Source organism: Rhamphochromis longiceps, linkage group LG16, assembly GCF_057381845.1.
Source record: "Rhamphochromis longiceps isolate RC_006_pf linkage group LG16, R_longiceps_female_GT1.1, whole genome shotgun sequence".
Lineage (NCBI taxonomy): Eukaryota > Metazoa > Chordata > Actinopteri > Cichliformes > Cichlidae > Rhamphochromis > Rhamphochromis longiceps.
The window spans coordinates 5,773,874-5,790,380 of NC_140572.1; the positions used below are offsets into that span (position 1 = coordinate 5,773,874).

Sequence of the window (16,507 nt, forward strand, 5' to 3'; positions counted from 1 at the left end):
TCCACACCACTGAAGTTGCAGCAAACCAGTTCTGGTTCATCCGTTTCATTCAACGATCCACTTTCGCCCTTCTTATTCTCCGTCGCCACCATGCTTTTTCCGCCATGTGCGTATGTAAACAAAGGCACTGCGCGTGCGCGTTTTACCCATATTCTATCGCAATATTTCATTTTCTTATCGTTGCCCAACATTATACTTACTGTGAATGGTGTGATATGGCCCAGCCCTAGTTCACACAGTGCTGTACATATACAAATACCATAAACAGAAAATAAAATCAAACATGTTAAAAATAGAGAATTAGGAAAAAGTAGAGTCATTAAGAGATTTAAAAACAAATAAAATAACTTCAAAATTATCCTAAAATGTACAGGTAGCCGGTGGAGTGAAATAAAATGGGGATAATGTGCTCAGACTTTTTTGTGCCAGTTAAAAGACGCTCTGCAGCATTTTGCACAACCTGCAGATGCCTAATGGACACATCACTAACACCCCAATAAAGTGCGTTACAGTAATCCAGCCTAGATGTAACAAAGGCATGGATTACCGTGTCAAAAAGCAGTCTTGATAAAATAGGTTTTATTTTGGCTAACTGCCTCAAATGAAAAAGACTACATCTTACAACAGCCCTGACCTGGCTTTCAAGTTTAAGATCCGCATGAATTTTAACTCCCAGATTAGTAATGTTCAGTTGAACGTACTGCGCCAAAGAACCAAGATCCATAGTAGTGTCTCAGAAGTGTCACCGAAAATCCTCACTTCTATTTTTTGCTCATCAAAGCCACCCAGACCTTTATTTCACCAAGACATCTGAACAGGGAGTCTGCTGTTAAACCATTTATCTTTTTAAGAGGAAAATAAATCTGGGACTCATTGGCATAACAATGTAAAGAAATCCCATGTTTCCTGAAGATAGATCCAAGGGGGGCGTAAAACTGAACCCTATGGATGCCACATTGAAGAGAAGCAGCAGAGGATAGAAAGTTACAAATCAACAAACGTTGGCGTGAGCTGGATAGATTTCCAACACTCTCCATCACCATCAAACTCCAAATAGTGGTATAGCTTTGAGAAGAAAGCTGCTCACTGCTACAGCAGACATCCAGCGAAGTTGTTCCCCTGGCACATGATCAGACGTCACCAAAGATCTTATACTCTGGGCCTCTTTTGTTTACATTTTAAGTTTGACTTGTTTTATTAGATATGACGCTGTCAAGGGAAAACAAGGAAAGCGATAAGACAATAACAAGGAACACAGTTCATCAGCTGGTGGTTTCAAGTGTGGGTCCTCATTATCAAGCTTCTTCCTGGCAGCGTCACTCTTTCACTCAAAACAGTATTTGTCCATTCATTCGTCCATCCATCTTCTGTCAAACATCCTGTTAGCAAGTTCTTCCTTTTCACTGTGGCTAAGCACTTGCTCATAGTATCTTCAGATGATACTTGTATATATGAATCAAAAGCAGACAACAATTGGATGCATGCATTTGCACTTTAGGTGCAAATAGAAAATTTATTTATTAATGAATCCAGCCATCCTCTGTGCAAATGTGCATCAAACCTCCATCTTTTCAAAAGACATTGACCTTTACATTTTTAGCTGAAAGTAGGTTTGGAGAATCGTTTAGCGTGCGACCACAAGACGGTAATAAGTACCTCATGTTCGGTATGCTACCTCAGCTTTCACCGTTTTCCCTTTGAACTTGTTTCAAGTCTTCTCTTTGCATATGCAGGCTGCTTCCTTACAAACATATCGAGTGAATCGTTATTTAAAATGTAAAATATATTCAGCTAATTACATATGGGAACTGCTGCATTTTAGATTCCTTTTGAAGGAAATGGTTAGTGTTCGTTTGAAGGCTGTGACTCTCCATCACCCCATAACCCCTCGCCGCACACGCATGAGTGTGCAGACGCGCACACACACATTGTGCAGAGTGTGCTCTCAGGTTAGATGACCCCTGTTTTTGCGCTGGAGCACATTCTCAGGCCCCCACAGACCATGTGAATCTGTGGGACAGGGGGGCTTTGGGTGAAGTGGGAATCAGTAGATATGAGAGAAGTGAGGAAGTAGGAGGTGGGTTCACATCAAAAGACAAACAGTTTCTCTCTCTTGCGCGCTCTCTCTCTCTCATACACGCACACACACACGCGCCATCTTACTCATAGTACTCTCCATTTGTCCGCATTTTCATTGGAGTGTTTGGTTGGTGTGAATGGGACACATCAAAGCTCAGGCTTCTCTCGTCTTTTGAGTTTTAATTCACACATGTACATAACACACACACACACACACACACACACACACACACACACACACACACACACACACGGGTGTCCTGTCAGAGGTGTGGTTGTTTGAACCACTGGCGGGCAGATGAAAGCATGAGCCCCCTTTTTTCCCTGATGTCATCGCTCTCTCTCTCGCTCTCTCTGTAGCTCTGTGTCTCTTCCTCTCTCTCTCTCTCACTGCTAGCAGGTCAAAGTGACCCTCTCTCACTACAGAGAGCCGCAGTACAATCGGTAGACCTTTGAGCTATGTTTGAATTCCCATTCATCTTTCCCTCTGTCTCTCATTCTCTGCATCCCAAAAAGACGCATAAAAGATCAGAGACGCGAATAAAACGAGGTTGTTGCTCTGCTGATAATGAAGGAAGTAGTTAGCAGCTGAAACTATTAATAGTTACTCTGGACATTTTTTTAAAAGTAGCCTTTGAGAGGATTACAGTATTTCTGCTATTGTGGAAAAGAAATAGGCTAAACAGCTGAGAAATGTAACGTCTAGCATAATATGCTTAATAATATTAGTAGTAGTAGCAGCAATGTTTTTCTCAGTCACTATTTTCCCTTTGCTAGCTTACCTGACAAGATGCTAGTGTAAGCTAACATCATATTACTTTGGGATGCATTTATTTCTTTTCTCAGTGTCAGGAACCACGAACATCTGTAATACAGTCATGTGAAGTTTTCATAGATTCTGTGCAGTCCTGTGAAAAACTATGTTCTTTCTGAAGAACCACGCTTAGCAGCAATAACTTTAAGTAATAGTTTTTTGTATGATCTTATCAGTCTCTCACATTATTGTGGAGGGACTTTTGAATTGCTTTTAGATTTGGTAATGCGCATGGGATCATTGGCCTCTTTGATGACCCAGTTTGGGCCAGGCTGTAGCTGTCAGGCAGATTACCTCACATCTGTCCAATGAGGTTTTTGTGATGCTATGCTTTGTTTGGTTTTTACCAGATATTGTGCTGTGCATTATGGTCAAACTTTGGTCTCATCTTTCCAAAGGGCATTGTTCCAGAAGTGGTTTGTTCAGATGTAACTTTGCAAGCCTAAGCGGTGCTGGCATGCTCTTTTTTTTTTTTTTTTTTAGAGAGAAGAGGCTTCCTCCTGGCAACTCTTCCAAACAAGCCATACTTGTTTGGTCTTTTGGTCTTATTATGCTGTCATGAACTTTAACATACATCTTAGACTCTACAGGCCTCAGTTAGTGTCTGTTGGGGTTTTTTTCCAGTTTCTCTGAGCATTGCACGGTCTGAACATGGGGTGAATTTGCTTTTACTCCTGGGGAAAATTGTGGGTTAACACACACTTGTATGCCTGAATGCCAAATCAGCAAACTAATAAAACCTCTGCTTTTATTAGAGGTGTGCACAATTTCTACTTCCATAGGAATTAAGTTGGTAAGTAAATGTAAATCATCAGCAACAGCCTTTTTCACATGATTTCACTTTCTTTTTCACATGATTATGATTTTTTTCTTGTACCTTCAAATAATAAAATATAGAATATTTGCCAATGTCATTTTTTTTGTTTATTTTTAATAGACCTATAAGATAAATTCAGTATAAATGGGTGGTTGTGATGTTAAATGCATCTGAAATAACGGTATTTGTTGAACTTATAAAAGTTAGTGGATGCAACTCTGTTTCTGTGAGTATAGGTTGTGCGGGTTGGGTCGGAGGGGGCCACTAATTGGCTACACCCCTGCTATGAGCCCAGACTGTTGTTTCGCAATTGCCTATTTTGTTCAACAGCACCTATAAATGGATTAAATTTGTAATAATACAAGAGAGGAAAGATGCAAATCCCCATGCTAGAGAGGCTAATTAAAACCTCAAATCAATATGAATTTTATTTTTTACTAAGTAATCAGTTATTCCACCAGAGATTTTGTTTTTTAATACTTCAGTTAAAATAAGCATAATTAGTGTCTTTTCATCTGCCACCTGCTAGTTACACCACCTGGTTCTCAAACTGTGAGCCGGACCCGGCTGGTGGGCATAGAGCCACTGCCAGAGGAAAAATATAGAGTGAAACTAAGCTGGATGAACGCTGTTAATGTAGAGAAAGTAAACAAACAAGTTTGCAGATGGAGTCATGCGGACCTTTATTTCACTAAATGCTTTTTTCCATTAAGGATGGATAAAATGGTTTGGGTGTGGTGGGGTTGAACTTTTTCTTGTGTCCTGCAGGCAACAAAAGTTGCAGGTTTTTAACACATACACTCGCTGCAGGTATTTTAACAAATTTCTATTTCTAAGTGAAATAGAAACACACTTACCTACACCGGTTGGATGGTTGTAAAGTCTTTCAAACTGTTATCGCTCTGGTCTACATGAAACTCTTCCACATAACCATCCTAGGTGGACAGTTTGTTTGGGATCACCCTTCTTTCTTCTTCATAATAACCAAAAAGTACAAATGTACTTTGTAGTTTGGGTGGAAATTAGCTGAGATTTTGCAGCTTTGTAATGTACAAACACTTCAAACACACACAAACAGTAGCTATAAAAAGAAGCTGCAGTTGTGCCGCTGGGTGGTATTCGTTCGGCCTGGATTTAGATGCTTCACAGTGATGAAAATATGCATCCTTGTTAAAGATATTGACCACAATCATGCTCCAATCCGCCCACTGAAACTGCTGACAAAAGTGCCTCATGGGAGAATGAGTTGACTGTCAAGGATGAAATAGTGCTGCTATTTCTATGTATTGAAATTTTAATTTATATAATTACTTTTATAAAGTCCTTACATATTTATGTATAGTCACTAGTGTGTTATTACAGTTTATTTACATGATATATACTTCTAAACCCACAGTGTCTATACTTTACATTCACTAAGTGTCCACTTTGTATTGGCTTGGATAAGAATCGCAGGTATATCTATATATAAATACTTGCTTAGACTTGATTTACTTTTTATGACAGTAAATATTCTTAAAAACACAACTTCCTAAAAGTCCAACCTTAGTTTGAGTGAGTAATGTGACGTAAAGCATACATATTTCTCATTGCTCCCAGAACACAGAAGTGCCACCTGTCCTTACTTTGATCTCTCTGCTCTTTGGTAAGAATTCCTGCAGTGTGTATGTTTTGCAGTTGTCTTGCTGCAGTTTCGAGGTTTGGAAGAGGCACAGATCAGCATCAGATTTATACGGATGGTGTTATTTGATATTTGTCATCTTCTGTAGTCCACATTGCCTTTGCTGTTGACTTTGCTTTTTGTTTTATTGAGCAAAGGACACTACAGAGTGCCCCCGCTGCTGTAGAGGTCCTTTCGCCACCGTGTGACCAGTCAGCGTGGGTGTGTTCTCTTCTTTTACTCATGATATAGAATTTGAGGTTAGGTTAAAGGTTGTTACTCGGTTTGCAAATGTTTTCAGGCTACATACATATCTGTCTTTGTTCCTCTGGTCCCAACAGCAGCACACCAAATTTGAGACCACAGTTGGCCAGAAAGCTGATCTGGTGGTCAGCCGTTTCCTCGAAGTGACATAGTGTTTCTCTGATTGTTAACCATCCCCTCAGCCTGCTGGCTGCCAACCAGCGGATTGTGGTTTTTTGGAAAGAGCATTGACCAAAACAGCAGCATGAGCTCATTGCTGTAATAAGCCTAACTAGAAGTGAGTTACACATATGTATTCAATTGTTGGCCCTTCAGTAAGATAAGACTTTATCGTTGTCTTTTGTCGAGGATTGTATCCTTGCACAGTGGTTTTGATTAAAGAAAAACAAATGCACATTGTTTAAACTTTATAAATTCTTAAAAATGGATGCTGATTTAGAATTAGAGATATGAATTAGAGACACAGCGGACAGGAAGTAAGACAGGCAAATCACGTCTGACGGTGCTTTGACTCATGTTGAGGTCATACATGTGACAGATGGAAAATCACTTTGTAAGGTTTACTCACATTTTTAATTAAAGGCAAAAGGATTGACATCCAGGGACTGCACTGGCCACTCGCTTATAGGCTCACTTATAGGAAGCTTTTCTTCCGTAGTTCAGATCTTTGTGAGCTTTGGTACATCGTCCCACAGGATACAGCGTTGTACAGAGTTGTTCACGATTCTCTTTTATCCGTTACTAATCTCTTTGATTCACAGTGACAAAGTTTAGCATTTCATCACATTCAAAGCATAAAAAAATTAAGAATTTGAAAATGTTAGAACTTTCCACCTACCGTCAGGCCGCATTATTCTTCTTATCTGTCATATATACACTTACATATTACATATGGCAAGAATTTTTAAATATTGAGGTCGGCATATGTGTAATTAATCCCACTGAGCAATAACCCAGGTCTCAGACTTGCTCTAAACACTGGGTTTCAGACGGTTTTGTTTTTTTATGTTTGGCTCTGTGTGATGTCAGAGAGAGTGGATATCCTCTTCTCTGACTTGCTCTTTAAATAATAGCCAATCAGAATAAAGCTGGCTTAAAGGTAGGGAGAAGAAAACTTAAGCAATAAATGAACTGAATAGTAAAATATATTTAAAAAAAAAGATTATTTTGATCTCAGAATCAAAGCTTCTAGTGGAGTACTAGCTGGGCCTGGTTTTCCATTCTTTTTGTGAGTGAAGCTCCCAAATTAATATGTTTTTTATTTTGGTTAGGTAAAGAAGGAGCTCAGCTCTGAATGCTGATTGAACCATTGTCTGCCTTTTTTCAGATTATTGTCTGTGATAGTTGTCTTTATTGTCTGCCATCATCTGCGCTTGTTTGATCTTACTCTTCTCTTTCACGCAGTCCCTTCTTTCCTCTCATCTCTCAATAGCTTTTTACTTATTATGTCTTTGTTTTCCTGTTTTCCTCTCATTCAGCCTGCGCTTCTTGTGTTAAAGCAGAGCTGACAAACATGCTGACACATGTCCCTCTTCCACTGTTTTTCCTTTTCTTTTTTCCGTAGCTTCCTAAGCCTGTGTTTTCCTAGATAACAATCTTCAGGATCTTTTCTTCTGTGCCTCTCCTCATTTGCTGTTTTCCTCCAGGCTCTGTGTCCGCTAAGATGGTGCGATAAGAGACACCTGTTGAACTGCTTCAGCGCTCAACTGTTTGGGTGCGCGTGATCAGAGAGCAGGGCCGGGTGTTTGGGTGAAGAATGAACTTTAAAGAGCCTGGAAGACAAAGCAGAGTGTGGAAGCTATCAGGCTGAATAGAGCAGAGAATCTGTTGGTCTTTTAGGTCTGCAGAGCTCCTTGTAAATGGAGTCTGCTGTGTTGTGGCTACTGGGAGAACCAGGATTCTGTTATCTAGGGATTACCTCAAATCAGTGAGGTGAATATTTTGGATAGAAGATGCACTAAATGGGAACTATCAGGATCATCTTTCTGAAGAATGCATGTGTGGTTTCAGGAGTTTCTGTGTTGCAGTGGAGATCAGCACAGGCTCCCTCAGCCAAAAACAAGAGGGATATTGTTGCTGTAGTGCATACTACATTAGGCTCTGTGGATACGCTTAAAGATATTTCACTACAACGTAAATATAGTTTAAAATACCAAATGTATTAAACGTTTCAAGATGAAATTCTTCTATTAAAAGCAGTAAAAGGCACAGGAACCAAACTAGTGTGTATGAAGTTTTTACAAAGCTGAGCAAACATACAGAGAAGAAGTTTTCATCATCATTCCACACACATTTGTGAACACCATCAGTGGCTTTATACTTGTTTTGAAAAGTCACTGGAAAGCATGATAAAAAGCACCCATTATACCCACTGTGGCATAAATATGGAGGCAGTCTCTCTGGAAGCTGCTCGCAGTGTTTATTCAAAATGTGACAAACGGTTGTGTAATGAGTGAAAGAGTGAAAGTCTGGCTCAAGAGCTTGTTTATTTGCGTACCTCCAAACACAGGCACTGCATGAACTTTGCATGAACAACTATTTCAGTTTTGCTAGCCCCACCCTACAATGTCTGTCCACACACACAGCTACACACACACACCCACTTTGTTATGCCCTAGTCACACTAAAGAAAACGGTGGTTGTGGACCACAGCACGACCCAAGTTATAATGACGGTGTGCAATCAGCTTCTGATCTGGATGCCTTTTGAACGATTGGTTTGAAGCCGAGGGCCAGGTCTGCGATCACTCGCAGGCAGCTGTTGTCTTCAGAGTGGCTTTGGTTTGTCAAGATAACACAACCTCAAAACATCACAACATCAAAATGTCAGAATAAAAAACATAAAAAAGGAACGACAAGTTCATGAACTGTGTCTAAGGTCCACTTCACTGTGACATCATATTATTTATTATTTTGCAAGAAAAACATTTGACCATTATGTAACCATAATTCAGGGATGGATAAGAGATTGTGACCATATTTCACATTTGGTTAAACTGAGTGACACTGATCTTTGGTCCTCACCCATTAATTGCTTTCAAGGTATTCACTACATATACTATGAGTGAACAGGCATGGATATAAGCCTGCCTGGTTGTCAGAGGTATAAAACCTGCAAGGTGATAATTTAAGTTTGATTATCTGTGTTTCCTGATCCAATGGATTACCTTATCGGGGTCAGAGCATCTTGTCAAATAGAGGCTATCTTGTTTATTATCTACAGGTTTACTTGGCTGGATTAGCATGGCATTTAGTGTGGGGCAATAAACCGATACATATTAACACCAACCAATTTGCATTACAGCCTTTGTGCTCTCTCTCAGGGCTCGTCTTTGTCTGCTTCAGTGCACTTTTAACACCAAGTGTGTGCAATACTAATTAGCCCATGATAACAAATACAGCTACAGATATGGATCTCTTTAGTGAAGCTGCAATTTGATGATATGTGAGTCAGAGACAATAAAAAAACACTTTTGGATTAAAATGTTTTGGGACTGAAAAGCAAATTGTGTGACTTTGAGTTGTCCTGATAGCATTCAGACACACTAAAGTACCAAATTTGAAGGCACACATATACTCATCAATGACTTCCTCCTCAGGTTGTCAGCGTCCCATTGGTCTGTCCAGAGGAAAGGCGAAGGTTTGTTACTATAGTGGCTGGTACTACTGCCAAAGCTGCCATCAGGACAACTCTTTCCTCATCCCAGCACGCCTGCTGCACAACTGGGACACCAGCAAGCACAAGGTATGAAAGCATACACACAGAAATATGAAAGAAAAAACAAATTTTTAATGCAGAATCATTAGAGGAGGGGCTTTGGGGCTTAAAAAGCCTTGTCATGTTTTAGCTTATAGTATACTGTAAGACTACTGTTAAAGATCTGCAGGTTTCCAGTAAGTACTGGAGAAAAATTGATCCTATCACATCTGTACGCTAAATATTAAGCTACTGCCAGAAAGCGTGGTCTTAGATTTGTGTTCAATATGGGATTATTTTTCAACTAGCCAACCATACTTCTTTTACTGACTCCAGCCCCCCACATTATTAGCAATTAATAGAAAAAGCAGAAAATGGCTACTGTAGCTCTGGGCGGGGGGTAAATAAAATTAGCCACCCAGGTTTTATCTTGTTCTATCTTGTCAAGCATTAAAGTCTGAGCTCAGGATTATCCCTCATATGTCAGTGGTCTTTGATGCAGTCATTTTAATGTAAACTTTTCCAGGTGTCCAAACAGGCCAAGGAGTTCCTGGAGTTTGTGTATGAAGAGCCACTGCTGGACATCCAGCAGCTTAACCCCTGTCTGTATGAACACTGTGAGCCTCTGAGCACAGTCCTGCGTCTCCGTCAGCAGCTCCAGTCACTGCGGGCCTACCTGTTCAGCTGCCGAGCAACCGTTGCTGAGGACCTCAGACGAAGGTATGAACACTGTGGGACTGAGATGCATTTCTGTAGCCCAGCAGTTATTTACTTTATGTGAGCAGTAATGAGGAGGTACGCAAATATTTTACAAATTGAAATGTCTCGTGCTGATTGACCTGAAGAATTTTGCAAGAAAATTAAATTCATGTAATGTCTCTTAAATGCAAGTACAAGCCGATACCCCGACCCAGCCTTAACTCTTCACCCCTTGAAAGCCGACTAAGAGAAAGCCTTGAAGCCTTTTTCTGAACTGAGTGGTTTCTGTCATTTTTAAGGCCAGCTTATAGAAAAAAATGACTGGCTGTGAATCAGAAGTTAGTGAGGGTGGTCTCTCCCCGGAAAAGCCTGGAAACTACTCTAATGTAATATATCCTGAGTTGTCAAAACTCATCATTATGAGAACTGGGGAGGTGGTCAAATGTCATGTTTATGGAGGAAAGAGCTAAGTTGTTTGAACTAACCGAGAAGCTTATCAAGTTATATGGCTAAATGTAAAGGAAGGAGGAAAACATGAGACAAAACACGATCCTTTAAGGAAGCTCTGCTCAGATGAATATGCAGAGATTATTTAAAAATAAATGTTCCACATCAGAAACCTTAATAATGCTTTATGACTGACTGTTATTTTCTCCTTGCGTGACGTGCACATGCTCATATGTGTGTGTCTGAGTCCATATGTATATATTATCATAACTTTTATCTGCATGCATTCCTTTGTGTGTGTGTATAGACTGTTTATACATTAAAGACATGTGTCTGTGTGTGTATATGTCGATGTGTGTGATGGTCAGGGGGGACGACTGTTTATGTGAGTGGGATCACACACTGAAAGCCTTGTCTGTGCAGTGATGGATGCTCCTTGCCCCGGTCTGGTTCACTAACAGAGCATTCCTAATGGAGAAGCAGCACATAGATTTGTCATACTTTAATGTTGGCAACAAATAAGATGAAAGTCTATAAAAATATTTACATGTGGAGATGAAATGCATGATTCATCAGTTGGTTAGTGGGCAGAAAAACACTGAAATATGCATTCGGATCATTGATTAAGTGAGCTATAAATAGTTTTGCATTTAAAATCAAGAGGAAATTGTAATATGACTTATATTTTAATAGGGCAATTTAAATAGTGATCAACCCAAGTCTGTGTTTTCTTATAGTTTCCTAGCTGATTATTTAGAGCAGAAACTAGATTTGATGGATGCTACAGTCACCATAATGCAATGTAAGCCTAACATTCATATAAATCTGTTTCTAACATTTTAAAATAGGAAATCGGGATCACAAACTCAACTTCCAGAAAAAAAAAAAAAAAAAAAAAGCATTTCAGTCATGCCGTAGTAGTCAAGCCGAGCAGCATCGTGGCGCTCTGTGTTTACTTCTGTCCCATTAGCTTGTGCCGGCCAGTGCCCCGTCACTTCCAAACACTGCAGGATTGATGAGGGCCATGGCGCTAAAACCTTTCCGTAGTCATTAGTTTATTTCAGGGGATCTGAAGAGATATGCTATGGAAACACAATCACACAAGGAACCACACGGGGCCCTCAAAGCTGTGTTTGTGGCCCTGTGCAGTGGTTCTCGGACACTATGAGAGGTTTGCACAGGAATCTTTGGCCCATGTCTGTTAAGGTTCTCAGTCATCCAGGTCATTGTAGTCAAAGGAGCTTGGAAAGAAAAGCCATCTATGTCCACTGTGAGCGACCATCTTTGAACAGAGGCGATGGTTTACGACCCCAACTCTCTGCCATCTATAATCCAGTTTTGAGTTCCCTCCCCAGACGCCTTAACGCCCACTCACATCCTGGGCCATCTGACCTCAGGAATTCGCATGATAAGGTGGGGCCAGGTTTCACAATGAACACACCCGAAACTCTGGCTGATTGGGACCCACACCCAGTTTCACACCTTGGCTCAGGCAATTAGAGGATCACCAGGGGGTCCTTTTGTCCCTCTGTGGGGGGATACTCCCACTAGGTTTAAATCTGGGACTCTCCACCATTTGACCTTAGAACTGAAGAAGCTTCTCGGATGAGAGGTGAAACGTCTTCAAGCAACTTAAAGAAGTCCAGAATCTTTGGCCCACTTAATTTCCTCTTTATAGCGTTGCCTTGAGTATATTGAGTTGCCGGTTCATTTGTTTATGCACAATCCTCTTAAGAGCCCAACACAGCATTTAAGTCAGGTAAAGATCTAACTAAGGACTTTGACTGGACCACTGGGACTCTTCAATTTGTATTTTTTTTTAATTTTTTTATTTCTGAGATTCTGTTGAAGATTTGCGTCTGTGCTTTGGATTATTGTCTTGTTGTAGGACCCAGTTTGGCCAAGCTTTAACTGTCAGACAGATGGCCTCACATTTGACTCTAGACCAGCGGTCCCCAACCTTTTTTGTGCCACCGACCGGTTTATGCCCGACAATAATTTTACGGACCGGCCTTTAATTAAGGTGTCGCGGATAAATACAACAAAATACAACTAGTACCGGTACCGAAAAAAGAAGATTTATTAATAACACACGTGAAAAGACCCAGGAAAACAGAGTTAACGATAAAAACGATAACAAAATAACGCTGAAAACCGATAAAAACCCTGAAAACCATACATTTCACACCTGAGCCTCAACTACTTACCAAACGACTCACGGACCGGTACCGGTCTGAGGCCCGGGGGTTGGGGACCGCTGCTCTAGACTACGTTGGTATACAGAGGTATTCATGGTGGAATCCATGACTGCAAGGTGCCCAGGTCCTGTGGCTTCAAAACAAGCCCAAATCATCACCCCTTCACCACAGTACTTGACAGTTGGTATGAGTTGTTTGTGCTCATATGCTGTGTTTGATTTTCACTAAATGTGGTGCTGTGCATTATGAGAAAACATCTCCACTTTGCTTTCATCTCTTCAGATGCAAGTTTGCGATCCAAAGCAAAGCTTTCCGAGAGCAGCTCTCTTCTGGCAACCCTTCCAAACAGTCTTTTTTTTAAATTGTTGGTCATGTCTGCCCCTCCCTTCTTGCTCTGCCAGAAGTTTCTTCCTATTAAAAGGGTTTTTTTTCCTTACCACTGTCACCATGTACTTGCTCATGGGGGGGATCTGATTGTTGGGTTTTGCTGTATTGTTATAGGGTCTGTGGTTTACTAACATAAAGTGACTTCCGACTGCTGTTATGATTTGGCACAGTATATTAATAAAACTGAAGAGAATTAATTTTATTAATTCTGAGATGTAGCTTGCTTTTGTATTTTCTCTGAGCGTTGCCTGATCTTACCCTGGGGTGAATTTGTTAGGACGTCCACTCCTGAGAAGATTGTGGGATTGAACACACTTGAATGCTCCAGACCGGCAAACTGCCAAAACTACTTTTATAGAGATCATCACACTTTCTGATGATCAGTTAATGAAATGCATTTGATTAGCACCACTTGGCTGCTACGTATTCTTTTGATAATAATACATTTTATTTATAGGCGCCTTTCAGACCCTCAAGGTCACCTTACAGTAACACGTAAACAATACCATAAAAAACATAAGAAAAATGTATATATAGCAAACATGGTAGATAAAATTTAGACATAAACAGTCATAAAAGTATAAAGTATGCAAGCAGTAAGGGTGTGCTTACTTTTTCCACAGGACTGCATGTGGACATGACAGTGTGTTCTTTTTCCAATGTCTGTACACGATTAGGAAAACTAATGGTATTGTTTGCTCTTAAAATATGTTAATCATTGAAATAAACTCAAAATGGCAGAACACGTATAGATTTGATGTTCCAGTCACTATTTCATGATTCCTTGTGCTGCCACTTATCAGTGAAGAGTGATGTAAAGTTAAACAAGTTGTGGTGAAGAAGAAGAAACTCACAGGGGTAAAATGCAGACCACAGGTGAAAGCTTATGCTTATCTTTGGTTACACAGATAATTTTCCTTCATTGTATCAAGTAACATAGAATCTCTGTATCCTAATGCCTGGCATTATCGTATCAACATATCGATAGTACGCTTGTCTGAGAAGTGCTTTAATTCCCGTCTGTACATACAACATTGTGATGTCCTTCCTGACTTCAGTGGGGATGTCATGGAGTTACGTGCAGGTTGCTGTTCTTGCGTTAGTAACTCAGGAGGCTGTGTGATGGACAAAAATGTAAAGCTTCACGTAAGTTGTATCAGCACTTCCCTGACACTTTGTCAACATAAAAAGACATCCAGAGGTTTAAAAGATAAGCTTGTTTTTGCCTCGAGATGCTGCTTTGTTTGCTCCATGTTGTAATTTGTTGGTTTGTCCACTACTTACACATAGGAACATACTCGTTTGCACAACTTCTTCCTACATCTGTACACAGACCTACTCAGGTCAGACCCACCTTCAGTACACAATAATAATCACTGAGGGATAACAGAATTTAATAAAAGGTGTGTCAGTCGGAGTGGAAATAGCCCAGAGGATATCGAAATAAAATATAGAATTAGATCCTATCAGGTCTTGCACAAATACTGTCAGTTGTTGGCATGTGTGTACATATGTGTACATGAATTGGTGTGTGCTCTTGCTAATCTAAAACATATTAGTTCTCAAGTCTTTTTATCAAGATCAGCACACACTTTGAGGGTGTGTTCATCCGCACATGGACGACACAATCAGTGTGTGTGTGTGTGTGTGTGTGTGTGTGTGTGTGTGTGTGTGTGTGTGTGTGTGAGAGAGAGAGAGTTTCTATGAATGCTGATGTGGTAACCATTGGTAATGTTCCAAACAGAGCAGTTTATCAGTGGTGCCTATCACCATGAGGCGTCTACTTCACCCATGCACTCAACCTTATGTTTTAATGACACTCAGCACAGCTTTAGACATGATTTAAGGTGGTGCCATCCTTCTTAGAGGTCTGAGAGGAGGCCTCATAGCACACTCGTGTGTTTTTCCTGATTCGTGAGGACATTTGTTGGCATAATCCCTCTGTAGCCCCCCACAGTAACCTTGAACATTGCAGCTAAATGTCTTATGTTCTCACTAAACACAACCTAATTCTAATCTTAAAGATTTCACATTTCCTCATCCAGCAACTTTAAACTAAAACAAACCAAAATAAATTGTTGGACCAAACACACACACACACACACACACACACACACACACACACACACACACACACCACACCTCTGCCGTCTGTTTCGTCAAACACTACTGAAGGAAATGAGAAAGCTTTTGCCTCTAGATTAATATTATTACTTTGTTTAGCAATCACTGCACTGAATGGCTGGTGGTTAAACATTAAATGTGCTCATAATGGGCCCACAGAGCTTGATCATTCTGTTCTTATTTATACACTTAGATGACTGAGTGTATTGCAGTAAAACTCCCTCGCATGGTTTTATTAGAAGCCAGTTTAAGATTTAACTTGAATTCAGTTTGTGTGCAGTAATGCTAGTAATTGTTGCCATGACATAAACAATAGTTGGTTAATGTCATGGCAGTGGCTTTTTTATGATGCTGCAGGATTCTAAGTGTCTCCAGTGCAAAGCATACTGTGTGTTTTATTCATGCATCTTATAATTCATCAAAATGCTACATGACTAATATTAAATACTTTGAAGGGTCAGCAGTATAATCGCCGGTACCCCGTCTCAGTTTTGTATATTGTAGCATGTAAGTATCATAAATCTCTCATGCACGGTGTAAACAACATCAGGCTCTACCTTGCTGTGGGATGATCTTTGTGAGATTCATCACAAAGCAAACATTTTTTAAATCCAGATTTTCTCTTTTTTCCGTGGTCAAAAGAGAAGAGTTGGAGTATCAGCATCACTGACTGTTTAAACCTGATAAACTGTTTGTATAGAAAGTGAGGGACAAATGGTTTTTTGTTGTTGTTCTTTCAACAGGATTTTCCCCCGGGAATACCTCCTACAGCACATCCACCTGTACTCCCTGGCTGACCTGCAGCAGGTACATGCACACATCCAGAGCTACATGCACACAGAATAGGATGCATAAACTGTGACTCTGTGTGACAGCATTGCTCTTTGACTTGGATCAGTCCTGTTTCTGTGTCAAGTATCTCTAATAATAATCAAAAAAAGCTACCACTCATGTGCCATCTGTGGAAATGCACGCAGCTCTCCTGCTTGCCGATAGATTCTGCTGCTGCAGATATATGATAAACTCAGAATGTGTTCTTGAAGCTGGAAGCTACAAAATCATTTCAGCACCCATTAATATTTTGTTAAAACTCTGGATTGTGTTCAATAGTGGTATATTTGACTAAACCACAATGTTTGTAATAGACTTAAAATTGAGTAGAAGAAAGCATACAGTCCATCAACAGGCCACCTAAAATGTCAGCGCTGAACTGAGCTGCTTGCCACGTTTTTAAATTATGTATTTTCGTGTTTGAATACAAATTGAAGGTTTAATGTAGAATAAGGCATAAAGCATAGATTATAGGCTTGAATAAACTTAAA

General features: G+C 40.2%; 1 protein-coding gene across 3 annotated transcripts in view; it reads left to right on the forward strand.

Annotated features, from left to right (window-relative positions):
* The window catches only part of plekhm3 (pleckstrin homology domain containing M3), a 50,590-nt gene that overhangs the window by 17,326 nt on the left and 16,757 nt on the right, over window positions 1-16,507 (forward strand). For all 3 annotated transcript variants that reach the window (XM_085384410.1, XM_085384411.1, XM_085384409.1), the window contains 3 exons: window positions 9,233-9,378; window positions 9,857-10,050; window positions 15,929-15,992. In XM_085384410.1, the coding sequence (XP_085240536.1) occupies window positions 9,233-9,378; window positions 9,857-10,050; window positions 15,929-15,992 (404 nt within the window). The remainder of the gene's footprint in view (window positions 1-9,232; window positions 9,379-9,856; window positions 10,051-15,928; window positions 15,993-16,507) is intronic.